Source organism: Lingula anatina, chromosome 1 (assembly GCF_051362555.1).
Source record: "Lingula anatina isolate TDL-2025a chromosome 1, LinAna3.0, whole genome shotgun sequence".
NCBI classification, from domain to species: domain Eukaryota; kingdom Metazoa; phylum Brachiopoda; class Lingulata; order Lingulida; family Lingulidae; genus Lingula; species Lingula anatina.
In genome coordinates, this window is record NC_141767.1 from 23290516 (window position 1) to 23306552 (window position 16037).

At 35.1% G+C, this 16037-nt stretch overlaps 1 protein-coding gene across 17 annotated transcripts in view; it reads left to right on the forward strand.

The window, feature by feature from the left end:
- LOC106169386 (putative 3',5'-cyclic phosphodiesterase pde-5) overlaps positions 1-5395 on the forward strand; it is a 44307-nt gene extending 38912 nt beyond the window's left edge. For 9 of the 17 annotated variants that reach the window (XM_087017619.1, XM_087017592.1, XM_087017587.1 and 6 more), the window contains 4 exons: positions 1350-1430; positions 1674-1754; positions 2985-3073; positions 3546-5395. In XM_087017619.1, the coding sequence (XP_086873745.1) occupies positions 1350-1430; positions 1674-1754; positions 2985-3073; positions 3546-3669 (375 nt within the window). In that variant the 3' untranslated portion in view covers positions 3670-5395. Of the gene's footprint in view, positions 1-30; positions 112-1349; positions 1431-1673; positions 1755-2984; positions 3074-3545 lie in introns of those variants that run through there. The other 8 variants (XM_087017669.1, XM_087017677.1, XM_087017658.1 and 5 more) reach the window with 6 other exon arrangements.
- The last annotated feature ends 10642 nt before the right edge of the window (positions 5396-16037 follow it).

The window sequence follows — 16037 nt, forward strand, 5'->3', positions numbered from 1 at the left end:
ACCAAATTCATGAATTTCCACATTAATTAGGGCGATGAAGAGAAAGCCAAGGGAGAAGTCCCTATTCCAATGAATGATCGTGATCAGTCCAACAAGTTGCCAGCCTTGCAGGTATCATAATGGGTAGTGCTGTCACTTACAGGAAGGAGAACCTGTAGCCATCTGGACTTTTTATTTTCAGGCCCTCCATGGCAGATAACTTAGGTTTTCATTGCTGCATTGCGGTAGCTGATCCCCTCATTGTAGTTACCTTTTATATGCAAATTTTACTCACAGGTGAAAAACCCTCAGCCCTTTACTCCTTTCACTTGGGATGTTATTATCTTAATTTCCAAACATTAACAACATTAACAAACATATCTATGAGGATTTTAAATAAAATTTAAACGTCTGTCTGTAACCGACAATTTATGCAGTTGATAACTGACACTTGGTAAATTGACAGTTGATGATGATGATTAAAATATTGACACTCAATACTGACAGTTGATACTGATGATCCAAGATGAAAGGACGTTAGCCTTCAGCCTTTATAACAGACAGTGGATACAGATAATTGATAAATTGACAATTGATATATCAGATTGACAATTGATATTGACATTGTTTACAGAAATTGATAAACTGACACTGACAGTTGATAAATTGACACTGACACTTGATACTGACACTTGGTAAATTAGCAATTCATACTGATGGTTGGTAATGATTGATAAATGATATATATACCCAGGTATGTGACCATAAAATGAGACAGTCACACTGAAATACACATTTTGGAAAAAGAAAGTCAAGTTATCCAAAAAATAACAAATATCAGAAATAAAAAGAAGGAAAATCCCATTACAATATGTTGCAAAATTGTGCCCCTATTGTAGTTTACCAGTGATGTGAAGTTTGCATATAATGTTAGCTCTGCCATCCTATCTTCTAGATTTGACCACCAGCTCCAACAAATCATTTCAGGACAAGGTGATAGCTGATGCCTTATCTCTGCAGCACTCCTTCTCCCCACCCCATTGCTGCACCTGCTTGTCTTGATTTTTATCAACAATATAATTTTGAGTCTGCATAACCTCCCATTGAAACAAAATAGCTTTTTATTATTGAAAGCTATAATAGCAAGGCAAACATGTTAATTTTGTTATCCATAAAATATACAATATAGGTTTGTGATTTTAGTTTTGTCACATTGACCTAACATGCTGTTGCCTATTTTGTGAAGGAAAAACTTATTTTCATTATTGAACTCCATGCTGTTCTGCAGACTTCATATACTTGAATAGCCTCTTGCCATTCTATTTCCCTTATGATCTATTGATTCTCTCTCTCTCTTTCATAAAAATTAGGGTGATGAGGAGAAAAAAAATGGGCTAATGCCGCTGCGTATGATGGACAGATCATTTGCACATGAACTTCCTGATTCTCAGGTTAGCTGTGCACACTGGCTTGTCTTGCACATGACCTGTAGATGGTGGCCATGCACTTTGGAGTTTACTGCAGTTATAACTTAGGATCCACAAATCTAACCAATTTATTTTGATGGATCCTAGTTATAACTGTGGGTGCACATAGATTAATTGCAATGCATTTTTGTGTTATTTTGTACATGTGTCCTTGTGGTTGTCTAATTTCATCAAAGATGTTACAATAATTTTGGTTACCATACATAGGGAGATGAGGAAAAGAAACAAGGTCTCACTCCAATAGAAATGATGGACAGGGATCGCAAAGATATGTTACCCCAGCTGGAGGTAGACAGCAGGAAAAATTATAATTAAATGGCCTAGTGTTTTTAGTTTTGATAGCATTTTTGGTTTCATAGAAGAACTATATTAATAATATGAATCAAAGTTATGTGGCATTTATAATTTGATTTTGTTACACTTTCACACTAATACATTTTATGAATTCCTCTCCTCTAGGCCTAAATATAGATAAATAGACAATTTACTGTATTTTCTTTTATTCACCTTGTCTATATCAGTTATCTCTTTTAGATAGATCCTATGCGATTGTTTTTTAATTTCTAAATAATGGTAGGAATCCAAATCCCCATTAAAATTTTATTTGCTTTAATTTATCTTTTTTTTTTCTTAACATTTAAACCCTATGATTAATTTAACCAAAGAACTGGCTGCATATCAGCCTATGATGAAATTTGTGTAATGTATTTGTCTCAGTGCTGTTTTGTGGGTCTTTTATTTGCTTCCATTTATGTATGTCATTATTTTTATGTGTAACCGTCTAAAGTATTTAAATGGATAGAAAAGAAAAAATTTAAAAAACATGTTATATGTCAAAGCACTTTCTTTAAAAAGAAATGCAATTGTCCCCCACTTAACCAAAAGAATTCTAAAAATAGATAATGCCTCACGCCATGGATCATACAAGTACAAACTGTGCCTACTTGACTGCAGTGGACAGTGGCAAGCTGGGGCACCACTGTCACAAGGCAATTATCTTTTTGACAATTTTGTGGTTGGGGAGGGGGTGGTGCACACATGTAAAGTAACACTCACATCACTGTTGAAAGAAAGTGCTTTGGCCTTAACATATCATATCTTGTGTGAAAATTTGGCTTTTCTTTGCTTTTAAGCATAAACAAAATATTATTACTAAATACACTTATTGCCCCATACGGGCATCCATCATATTTCAGTATTTGCATTAAATTAAATTAAAAGAGCAATTTAAATCTGTAGCTTTGAGTATGAAACATTTTTTCCATTAAGAAAGAAAACATTAATGGCAATCCTCTGATCAGGTGTCCAAAATTAAATGAATAATAAAAAAATTAGTCTATGCTTATGCGAGCTAAAACTGGTTCAAATTTTAATATTCAATAACTTGTGCCCATTTTTTTTTCAGCTATGGGCTAATGATCTTTTAATCAGAGGATTGAAGTAAATAACCTGTATTTCCCCCAAAATTACTGAGTTCAGTTAAATGTTTGTAGATAATTTTCCTGCTCTGCTTTTCAGGTTGGTTTTCTGGTTGGTATTTGTTTACCATGTTATGAACTCTTGGCTCAGGTTCTACCTCCCACCTCTCCCATGGTAGAGGGTGCAAAGTAAGTGTTACAAAGTCAAGTTTTTCTTTATTGTTGCAAATTTAATTTTGAATTTCTGGTCTGAAATTGCACATAGCAGTGGAAGAGAGCAAAGAAAATTCATGTGGAAAGGGACAGTTACTGTATAAGGGCCTTCATCATGCCACAATAAGTAAAGATGACCTTTAGTGCATAGACTAGTAACTATCATCTGTAAAAATTTCAACTGCATGCCAATAGTTAAGTTGGAATATGTATGGTGACTGCACTCCAGCATTATGTATTTGATTTAAATAAGTTAACTTGTAAATATTATTATTATTCTCAAAACAATGACAATTTCAAGTAACAGAAAATTTTGAGAATAATATATCTAAATGGTGGAATATGCCCATAAATGTTTCTTCTCAGGTTATCTTCCATATAGTTTCTTTAGAAGAGAAACTGAAAATAAATAAAGCAAGGAAAATATATTGTTCTATTATACTTATAGGGCAAACCTGGAAAAATGGAAAGAGCTTGCTGATAAGCAAAAGGAGTTGGAAAAAGAGAAAGAAAAAGAATCAGAAGAAAAAGAAAATAAATTGGAGGGAAATAATAAAGAAAGAGAATCGTAACACATGCATGTTATTTTTGGTGAAATCTAGAAAGGATTACAACATCAACTATATATAAATTTATGGCAGGGAATTACTTGGAAGCCTTTATACTATCAAAATGGCTGCAAGCTCTTAAGTCAATTCATTGTACTTTTTACAAGTCACTCTGCAGACCAGTAGGGATAAGTCCTGAAGATGGCAGCACAAAGGCTGTTCCGGGGGGCTCCAACACCCATCTGAGTTTTTTTAATATAAATTTGTAATATTGGAGATATATACTGGTACCATGTGCATTTCTATCTTTTAAGAACCTCAAAGATATACAGCTTTTTATGCAGAATAATGCAAAACTTTGTATATAAGATATGCCTCAGTAACTGAAATGAATGACTATATATCAAATGTTAAGAAATGTCATGATAGTTTCATTAGTGACTATATTACGCATAGGTACATGTTTGATACTTTAGGAAAACTACATGACTTATGTACAGTTCTGTCATAAATATTACAATCAAAATCCTTTTGGGACTGAGGCAACATCTGATAGCTATAAAAATTGTGAAAAAACATACTGGTGTGAACAGACATATTAAAACTCTTTAAAACTTTTTATTCATTTACATGCCATCAAGTAACTTACTTTTTATTCATATTTCTTCTGTTATTAGTGAAATAGCACCCATAAATGGGTAAACTTGCAGCTTTACCATTTTTTGTGTTAAAATTACTTGCTGGGAAGCAGACACCCTAAGTGTCAAAGTTCCTTTCTTCGTCAATGCCACTACCTTCCAGACTAGAAGGAGCAAAGGTAAAATTTTGTTTAATAATTAAGTAAAATGTTACAACAATTGCAATTCTGTTTTGGTCCATAGTACATCGTTTTGTATATTTTCCCCAAGTGATGTACATACAGGTTATGTATGGGCTTTTTACTTTTGATGGCTTGAGTAGCATAAGCTTAACTTTTCCTTATAGTTTAAATGCAAGATCTATACTTAAATAACAATTTGGCCCATCCCATAAAAATATTCACAATGCTAAAAATCAAAACAACGATAGTAAAAGGAAAAAATGTGGATGTATTAACAGTTCCGTGTTTGAGAGGGAATTATGGAATTGTAAAAGAGCACAACACCATATAAAATGTGAAAGAATATTTCCAATTGCATAACATGCCCAGTCCTATATATTTCTAACATTAATAGTTACCAGTTCACTTTACTTGCCAATGAACTGATATATGGAAGATTCATTCATAGATATGGCTCATCTAATCTAACAAAGTCTTTTATTATCAACTGATAAAATAGTTATTTTTGATACACAGAAACAACACCAATTGTTGAAGGCCCTCGGATATCTTGCAGGTTTAGATAATGTTGGTCAATTTATATAATTTTGTGGTTAACAACAAACTAGCAGTACTTTTGTCTTTGATACAGGTGGAACGCATTTAATGAGTCCCCATTTCTGTTCTTTTCAAGATACATGCAGCGACAATCAAAAGGAATTACTTTGATAACGGGTCTTAATCATCAATACATGTACATATATATAGCCACTGCAGGTATTTTATCTATATATGAACTTATTGTATATATTATATATATATATATGTATGTATGTGTTGCTCATTCAATCTGAGGCTCTCACTTGTTAATTATCAGTACTTGAATGTGATATGTATCTAAGCGAGTCTCTCCTGTGTAGCAAAATAAAGTGTTTTAATGTTTATAATATATCCAATGAAGTTTTATTTTGTTTGTCATGGGATTATAGCCAACTGTTTGCATATTATTCACTGAAGAACATTAATAAAGGGATAAACTCATAGGGGCCATTCAGAAGATCTGAGTATCAACTGATCCTAGGATCAAATGGGGCCATAGTAATAGTCCGAAGGTTCAATAGTCCGAAAAATGGTAACATTTTCATATTTTAATCAAGGGTTCATTGGTCCAAAGGTTCTATAGTGACCAATGGACCTTCAGACCAATGGACCTTCAGACTACCAACATGCCCCTTGATCAAATAAGAAAGAAAGACTGCTTATGTAGTCCTGTAATGCTCTCTCTGAGTCCCACACACCTCCCCATGCATCCAGTCGAATGGAGCCAAGTTTAATTACTGTGCCCCTGCAGGGATGCCATGTGGGGAGGCTTGTTAGAGGTGGAGGGACCATTACAGGATTAAGTGGTCTTCCTTTCATATTTGATCCTTGGATCAGTTAATACTCGGATCTTCTATTCTGAATGGATACAATGACTGTCTCACTGCCTGATTGTCTGAAAAAATATACAATGTATTTGCTTGAATGTAATTTATTTTCCCAGAAAATTTCCGTTTGTTAAGTGCAAAACTATTTGTACCCGGTGTATATAGGAACCATTAAAATAGTTTGGCTCAAAAAAAAAAAAATCTGCACTTGTTTGTGGCATCTTTAAAAATGTTTTAAAGCTGACGTCTTCCTTATGGAGAATCACTTACCCACCAGTTACTATAACAAAACCATCCATTAATCCAAACTGATAACTGTACCGGTAGATGCCTTCATCACTACAACATCCTTTGATACGAAAAAATTCATGAAAACCATCATGGAAAGATGCACAGTGGAATCAATGTATAGGCCTACCTTCTTCACAAACACAAATTGATTGCGCTACAGAACAAGAAAATCGACCAGACAGATGTTAAACGATCTAGGGCAGTGTTGCGAGAAAGATACAAATGATGCATTATGGACTATATTAGCAAGTTTGACAAACAAAAGCTTAAAATTGTATAGTGTAAAATATCTAAATGAAGACACGCTTCGTAATCATTGGTGCCGTTTCCTTTCAGATCTTGCATAACTCTTTTAACATACTTCAAATAAAACTATGCAATCAGGAAATTTCAGATGAGGATTAACAATTAATAGACATATTACAGAAAAGAAACCTGAAATAGGCCCTACCGTAGAATAGCTAGAGTGTGATATCATTTATGTATAAGTGAGTGTATTTTAATATATTAAAATATGAACCAAGTAAAACAAAATGGAAATCATGACAGTAACAATATTTAAATATACCAGCCATTGAAATGTTGCATTCCTTTCTGCAAAAGTCAACATTCTGTAGCTTCTATTCAGGCAGTACTGTAAAGAAACATGGACATTTTAGCGACGATTACCTACTTATTCTGTTCTGGTGGTCGGGAGTCACCCGGTCAACCTGTAATGTTAAACGTACGCACGTATCATTGTGCTCTACTTGCAGATAGTCAATGTACTAAGAAATTACCCTCTACCAGGGCCGTAGTCAATATTATGTGGACATTTTCTCTGTGACATTTTGTCACAGTACAGAGAATAACCGTGAATTTAACCAGAGACATATCTGTGAATATCCAGTGAAAATTCAATCTGTGGCCCTGGTAGAGGGTACCCTTTTCATTTCTACTCAATGTGTTCATGTACTTGTTTATGGTGAGTGAGTCCGTTTTCCTATAAACTTACTGTACGTCGATCGAACAGATGTCGAGTAAGAGAATAACAAACTAGCTGTGTTCCTCCTTACTGATTTCTGTTCATAAACAATTCCTAGTTAAGTACGTGACACAAAAGAAACCGTAAGAACCTTTACATTGGAGATTTCAAGGTTTTTCCACAGTTTACATGAGTTTAATAAATATGATCACTGCCTATAGTGCTTGTGCATTGGACATGCCGTATCAATAAGATTCAAAAACAAATATAGTGATTATCAGAGAGACGCTGCAGCATTTACATTCTGTTGTTGGAGTGAGAGTAAATGTCTCGTCAAGACCTTGAAGAGATGTCTCGTCAACACCTAGAAGAGTTTTTGGCGATTACACGCAGATGTAAATATACATGTAGTTTAAAGTCTGCTTTGCAACCCAAATACTACCCAAAAGTCTGATTTTAATGCCTGATGAACAAACAGACGAACTGATAATAAAGCAACTAAACTAATGAATTATCAAGACGTGTAATGAACAAAATCGTTTTTATAATGAGTGAATAAAGAAAGATATACATGTACTATTTTTTATTAAAACCCACAAAAATTATTTTGCTAATTATAAGTTACCTACCGGTGGAGGAAAGACTACCAGTAGCTACAATTTTGGTTGGCTTTTACCAAATACCATGGAAGCCAACTGTTGAGGGTTAAACGCTTAGGCCCAACAGAGCGCCTCCTCTACGCGATTTGTTCGTATTCCGTTCAATATGCAAAATAGCCTGCCCAAACGAAGCCTAAAGGAAGCGAACTTCGCCAATAGTTTTCTTCCTTATTTCCTTCCTTATCTCCTCATAAACTAAAAAAAACGGCTACACAAAGCCTAAAAGACACTAATTGAACTTTAAAATATTTCAAGGTATAGGCCCCCTTACATGTACGTGTATGACACAAAATAGCACATATTACATCCAATTAAAGTTTACTATAAACGAATACTTAAAAGTGACAAAAAGAAACCACACTTTTGTCCTCACCTCCATGAAAAATAACCTCTTTTCTTTTCATATGCAGTGACCTCCTGTGCCTGCCTCAAGTTGACCACAAGGGTTTCTCGCAAAGTGCCGGTTTATCACATCCCAGGAACAACATACACACTCGATGGTGCTCTGGGTGAATTGTGCCATTGTAAATTATAGCTAAATAACAAAGACAAATAAAAATATGTAATGCAATGAAATGCACTGAAGAATACACACAAAGCAAAACAAAACCTCTTGGACGTACTTTGTATCAGAATAAAGAAGTAAAATATCTCTTATGGTTTTTTAAAAATGAAGACGGAGAAAAGGAATAGACCGGAAGGAAACGAGAAAGACATAAAAGAAATAAAGACGTAAAATTAAATGAAAAATGGTTTCTCACCGAAAGCATCAGTTAATATACTTGCCAACGTTTGGATCCTCTCCTACTATCTGGTATGGTTCACACGGCATTTAGATGCCAAACATTTTAGCAAACTCCACCCGCCCGCCCGCCCTAGGTCAAGTGCTGCAACGATCGTTATTTACAGCATTTAAACTCTTAAAATAAGGTTAACTACCCAGTAGAACTAATATTTTCAGACCCCAAGGAGACAAAAGCACTATAGTACTATAAAATTTAAGATGCGTAAAATAATGTGAGACGAAATGTCATAAAAATCACACACAAGTTATCTTACGGTTGACGTCATCATTGCGATTTTGGGATAAAATTGAAAGATCGGTTTCTCAAATTTCTCCTTTACCTGAGCACCCACAAACACCCTTTTAACGCCAATTTAATAACACCCATCAAGTACCCAAAAATCCTGTCAGCGATTGGCGACGGCCATTTCAATCGTGGTCAAGTATGTTATTTTTCATGATAAAATCTTGTTCAGAGATGAGGTTACGCCCAATGCCGATTGTTATATCACCTCAAATAGAAATTTGTTAAATTGACGATTAAAGCTTTGGATTGCCATTACAACGAGAAATGTAAACGCCGATATTTTATATTGTCCGGATGAATTTTATTGTTTTTGATGGGCACAAAGACAGATGCATTATTGAATAATTAAATACAGGAAAAAAAAACCATTTTTGGTATCTGGATGATAATTAAGGCTTACAATACAATACGTTTCCAGCTAAAGGTGCATACCTGATGTTCCTCTGGAGATAACGCATTTAAGGGTACCGCAAAGTCATGGCTTATTCTGCCATCACTGCAAATTCCCCATTTGATAGCCATAGCAAAACTTAGGCCTATCTGTCACAAACTGACATAGAAACCATAGATTATCTGACTGTAAATGAAATCAAATGAAAGATATAAATCTTCTTCACAGAAATACTAAACGACAGACAGATAACATGTTTTGATAGGTGACGGTCATAACATTGTAGTTTTATGAAATGAGGGAATGAAATAACATGAAACCAACCTGTAGAATTGTGGCATCAGTACTTAACAGACTCTATAAGTTGCAAGTTAAGCTAAAGAGATAGATAGATATTAGAACGAAATGATCTATCGTTGATCAAATAATGCTATCAGCAAAGATGACCTTGCATCGATATTGAGGAGTTTCCAGCAAGTAATTACTCAAAAAAATCTCAAAACATATGGTCATGGGAGTTTTAAGATTGCAGTATCAATTTTATTATTTTATCAACAGGTCAAAAGTTTCATTAAGGACAATTATGCTAATGTTTGTGAAATTTAAAAACCTTGTTTTAAAATAATAAGGTCAATCTGTGTCTCTTTTACCTTATATTTCCCTTTTATTAGTTCTGAATTAATCTTTGTGGTTTTAGAATTTACATGTCATATCATTTGTAAAAGCGCTGACAGACAGGATCCCACGATAACATGGTGTTTTTAACTTTGGAGCGAAATAAGTTTGTTATTACATGTATATGGCGTTGTGTTAAATACAAGTTGTCATTTGAACATTAGTGTTATTTTCTTTGGAATGTTCCTCTTTTTGCTACAGCCAGGTCAAGGTTTTGAAATGTACACATACATGTAGTTCTGATGGGTAAGTACGTGTCTCCTTTTCCAAAATGCCCAAATTTAGCTTTGCAGCATGGAATTTCACAGTCTAACTCGACAAGAATGTGCTTTGCTAGTCGTTCCAAAGCCTAAAATTAAACAAAAGTGACATGCTTGAAATAGACGAACGCGGAGGGCCTTGTGTCATGTGGGATAATGATTGAATCGCTGAGAGATTAATGAGGTTCGGTTTCATGTATCGTATCTTGAGTAAAATGCAAGATAGCACTGTTATACCAGAACGTAATGGTTAATCGTTAACCACACAATGCTATCAGCAAAGCTCACCTATAGTAACGATTTGTAGGAGCAGTGCCCAGCAATTAATTAATTAATTACGCTCCTTCAATGAAATTATTTTTGTTCTCATAAGTGCTGTTCGCCAACAGATTATTTCACAAAGTGTACGTTAACCAATTTCTATAAAACGGAAATCATTACTAACGTTTCCATTCCTCTCTATGTAAATCTTAAACGTAGCACCCATGTTTTTGTCTGTATACGCAAATAGTTTACCGGTACATCAGGAGTATGACTATTACATCGTCAGAAAACGCACCGCTTTTCACATTATTCTTTTATTTGATACATTTTTATATACATCAAATGTCATTCTGTATTAATCGCACGTATTTTAATCAGCCAACCCATGATTGTACGGTGGACAATAGGCTTTCAATATACTAAGTATTTGCTTCTCTAAGTAATTAATTATTGTCTTTATCATGAATAACATTTATATGGACGATGTATAAAGCAGTATTAAAAAGTGGTGGCTCTACGACGATTAATCAATCAGAACAATCAACAGAACACAATGCCCGATGGATATGTATGCTTAAGTATCAAAAAAAGAAGGGAGAACGGCAAATCTTACCTAGCAGAGTTTTGCTTTGCAATGGGAGAAACATTTCACCTTACATGTACCTTGACAAACAGTCAAATGATGTTTTTTTTCTTGGAAAGCGTTTACTTGTAAAGGATGGTTGAAACAGTGGTAACATGAAGCTTTTTATTAAAGCGCGTGTAATACCTAGAAATCCAGATGACTAGGAAAGCCTTGATACAACGGATAATAGATATAAATTGTGATAGATGACTGCCAAAGAATGGTTGCATTGTTAGCTGCTAATGACTTTCCGCTTTACCATTTTCAATTCCTTTTATCGGCGCAGGGGTGATAAATGCATGTTCGCCGGAAGCAATGTCGTAGGACGCTCACCCCTGCTATGCGATCAGGTGTCCCCTAACACTAAACCCTTCAATTACATAACATTTTCGAACAAATACTGTATAATGTGTTTTTCAGAGAGAGAGAGAGAGAGAGAGAGAGAGAGAGAGAGAGAGAGGTGGGTATGGGAATATTGTGAACCAATAAAAATAACTGAAAGCATAATCCCTGTAGGCAAATTTGACTAAAACTGTGATTAGGTGAGCATGCTGGAGTTTTTCCAGGTCACACCTGAATGGTGTTTGTCTCATATGGTGCATTTACAGGTTGCATTATTAGTGCCTTTTCATTGGAAATTTGAACTCGTTTCAGTCTTTTTACAAGAAAACAGAATTGGATGTTACAGAAATGACCGCTTTTAAAAGACACATTTAAAGATTGTACAGTCTTTCGAATTTTCAAGCTGTGCGCCTTGGGAATTTCACATGACTTAAATAGAACTACACCGTCATTCTTGAGGAGTTAATAGTACACGTCGACGCCTACTTTTCTGGTTGAGAGCAATTATGTGTCGCGGGATTGTGATGACGTTCTTTAAAGGGAAACAGGCAGGAAGCTAATTTTTCAGTGAACTCGTATCAACTTTTTATTTTGGACAAAATAGCAATCATGGTTTCTTTCACCGCCTTACCTTTGTTTTTTTTTATATTTCTTCCACAATAATAGATTATTGATTTCTGAGAACATTTAATAGGGGTTTATTATTCTGTATTTTGATGGCAATTATACAAAATGGTTTTCTCATAGTTTTAAATGTTTAATTTCTTTAGCTAAAAGTAAAATAAAACTTCGAATTTCGAATTCACGCATATTTAATCTGGTTTATAATGGCGAAAGATAAGTCGAGTGCAATTTAAAGAAAAAAAGAAAAATATGAAATCTTGGCTTCGTTTTGGCTTACCTATCAAGGAAAAAGTGTAGGAAATTATATTAAACCCTAGGCCTAAACTTTTGCACTTATTCCTTGATATGGTCTCATTTTCGGCAACATCAATGATTCTATTTTACGCCTGACTCTGCCTGAAAATACAGCATGCAAAGTGATGGATATTTCTGAAAATGTTTATTTCTTAAAATTTCACCTTTCACTTTTGTCCCCGACACAGTGACGGAGTCGTGATTCTCTATAAGAGTCTTTCCTGTGGTTCAGCTGTAATTAACAATTACTGCTGTTATTGTCATGCCTTCTGGGAAGTTCTCGGTTTAACCTAATAGTGTGGGGTGAATGAAGGTAAAAGATTTAATACAGAAGGAAACAAATTTTGAAAGTTGTACTAACTAGTGTGGAAGCAGGCATTTTTTAGTTTCTGAAAGGCACTTATCAAGCCAAGGTCGCTATCACCTTCACATACCCTTGGTCAAACATAAAGTGTAGACTCCTCCAACGAAACAATACATTCATCTTATCTGCCATCAAATGCATTTCTACAAACATGAAATCATATAGTCCAGGGCATAAAAATCGACTGAGTAAATAGACCTGCTGCGTGACTGAGACAAAAAAATCCTAACTGTAAGGGCGCATTCAGAACCAGTTGATCCGCGGACAAACTAGTCCGCGGATCAAGTATGGCGCGACCCTTTCAAAAGCGTGGCCCTGCTGGGACTGGGCGCGTGGGAGGCGGGAATCCATTGTCAAGCTAGTGCGCAGATCAACTTGGTTATGAGTGCGGCCTAAGAGGGCAATGGCAAATGTTCATTCAGTGGCGGGTTGCAGAAGGTGTTCAATGAGGGGATCATTTTCTTGGCGGTTTATTTATATTATTGTTATAAAACAAATATATACTCTCTGTTCAGCTGTACATATGTAAATGTATCATCTCATCACTTGTAATATGCTTCTAAGCGAAAGTAAACATGATAAAATCGTTTCTGTTTGTAGTCTTGTATAGACCAAAATACATGTAGGAGGCTGTAACATACAAGCATTTAACAGTTTCATACATGTATCAACTATATACCAATATATACGCATATCGATAAACTCTCAGTATAAAGTAATCAATATAGTATAATCAGTTTTGAGATATCGTTTATTACAGGTAAGGAATTATAGATACAATCACTATGCCTTACAGATTTCGTCCGTTTTAAGCAGCATTTAAACTTGTCCGTCAAAACGTTTTCGACAATTCTACGTGCAGTCGCTTTCTCTTCAGTCTTACTTTGTTTGTTTTTCTGCTTATCTAAGTTGGTTTTACCACAAGGTTTATACTCAGTTTTATTATACATCGATTTGGAAGGGCTGTTTATATGTCACTCTCCTGGGACTAAGTATGGAATCATTTTCTAGACACACTTTACTGAAATTGGATTCTGGTCTTCTATTAAATGAATAATTCGATCTTCTTGATCATTGTTTTTTTTTTCTGTGGCACCAAAGCAAAACATTGTTGTTTTGTTTCCTTTATGAATGGGCACAAATCTCAATTTACATGTTGATGACATGCTGTATTCAGAACTTGTTTACAGCTAGTCCAGAACCATGCTATATTTCAATTAGGCTTTAATTATACTTGGACTCGAAATTAGACATACTGATGTTTTAAATTTCCACGTGGATGGCGCCATCTGACGATTCCAGGATTCCCACTCTTAATGCGCGCAGAGAAATATATTCCAGAACACACAAATGGCCAATGATAGTTCATTGTTGCAGCGTTAGTCTGTGGCCGAATTCTCGGTTGTCAGAGGTCATGCTCTTTATAGCAACACAATAGGCCAGTCATGCAGCTTTAGATTTAAAAAGGTCAATTTCTATATTTTAAGCTAAAAATCCGTGAAAATCTGTAAGAATACATTGTGCTACATTGAATCAAACGCCTTAAGAGGTTTGAAACATTGTTAGGAAAATTACGAAAATACAGATAGAGGAGGCGAGCTCCATAAAATGGCTCTCATAAGCTGTCAACAGTCGATGGCATGTTTAAATCCCCCGACTCCTCAGAAATAATTGCTATGTTTCTAGGAAAAGGCATGGAATCAGACATACGTTGCTAATGTAGTACCTATGCTGTGACAGTTAATAACTAGCACGGGTTAAGACCTGCGTGTACATAACGCACCACGTTTTAATCAAGGTTGATAAATTTGACCTAAACATCAAATAAGATACTAGGAAATGCAAGCGAACGCAATCAGAAAACAAAAAAAAATTTTTAGATATCATCTATTACCGTCACAAATGAATTAGATTCGCTGTAGCTTTCGTTAGATCCGTAACACGCAGTGATTCGTTTGATAAGTACATGTATGTGCCTCATTTACGCGCCTGTCTGCTTTATTGTAATAAAAAGAGAAAGTGGAAAATGGTAATTTTTCAAATGTCAGTGCTTCAGACGGGCATTATGCGGGAGAGGGATTTTATATATCGGGTATCGGGGTAATGCACGTGGATATTTTTAAAGTACTGAAGAACCGTTTGAAAGCCAGTTTAGTGATTTTCAGAAAACGTAGTGCGCTCTTTTCGGTTGTACATAATTTACAGATTTTTTATTCAAAACCGAACCAAGACAAATGTAACTTGGTTACCTTTCATAACTATTTACAAATCAATGCGCTTTGAACACCGCAAAAGATTGTGTTACTATAGTTCTTTCAAGACCGTTATTAAAATAAAGGGCGTTTTACACCCCATTTCCATAGACTTGTAGATCGATCTATCCCTGTGGGGAGTCTCACTAGATTACTGTCAGCTTGACCGGCTTAAGCGTCTGTCCCGCCTACTAAAAGCTGGAAGGGGGTAATTAACTATGATGCCCGCTCGGCTGACTGCAATTTAGCGTAAAACCCCAGGGAGTTAGGTCGATCTAAATCTTAATCTTTAGATCGATCTAAATCTGTGGGAAAGCACCCTTAGTACAACTATCGCGTGTGAAAACACTAAAACACTTTTGGCAAAACGAGAAAATCACTTTTCCAAGAAAATAATGACAAATGTGGATTTTAGCTGATCCCACGTGTTATGAAATGACGGTTAGTCGTGTGACTGTCTATCGTTATTATTTATTTATTTATTTATTTATTTATTTATTTATTTATATATCAAGAGCATTGAACAAATTTGCCTAAATTGGTAAAATGTTTTGAAGATAAGAAATAAAATTATAACTCTAAAGTTCACTATGATAATTGTCACATTTCTTCTGGTATAGCGGGAAGTAGCAATGATAAATTTGTTTGCCGAAGACGCGTGATAGAAACTACCGGGCACGGTGGTGGCCTTGTCTAGGAATGGCCTGCTATTCGTTTTAGGAAACGTGGAACCTTATCGATAATATTCACGTCTGAAGGCAGGTGCCATATGCTAAAGCTCTATTTAGCCGTTACTTTCTCTTCCAACATGACAATCATTTTAGCAAGAGTGTAAAACCACTTACTGTTGATTTTCATAAGCTGTTTTGTAAAAATGAAGAATGAATTCTGTTGTGTTAAGGTTGGACTGTACTCAAATAGGACTAAAAATAGCCTTTTTTATGGATAAAATCAACAGTAAGTGTTTGAAGGAAAAAATCCCCGAACCCCTTTTGTGGTACTTTGTTCAAGTATTATAATACCATTGAAATCATGTTTATAGCTGTCCAGGTGCCTGAGAAAATCAGGAA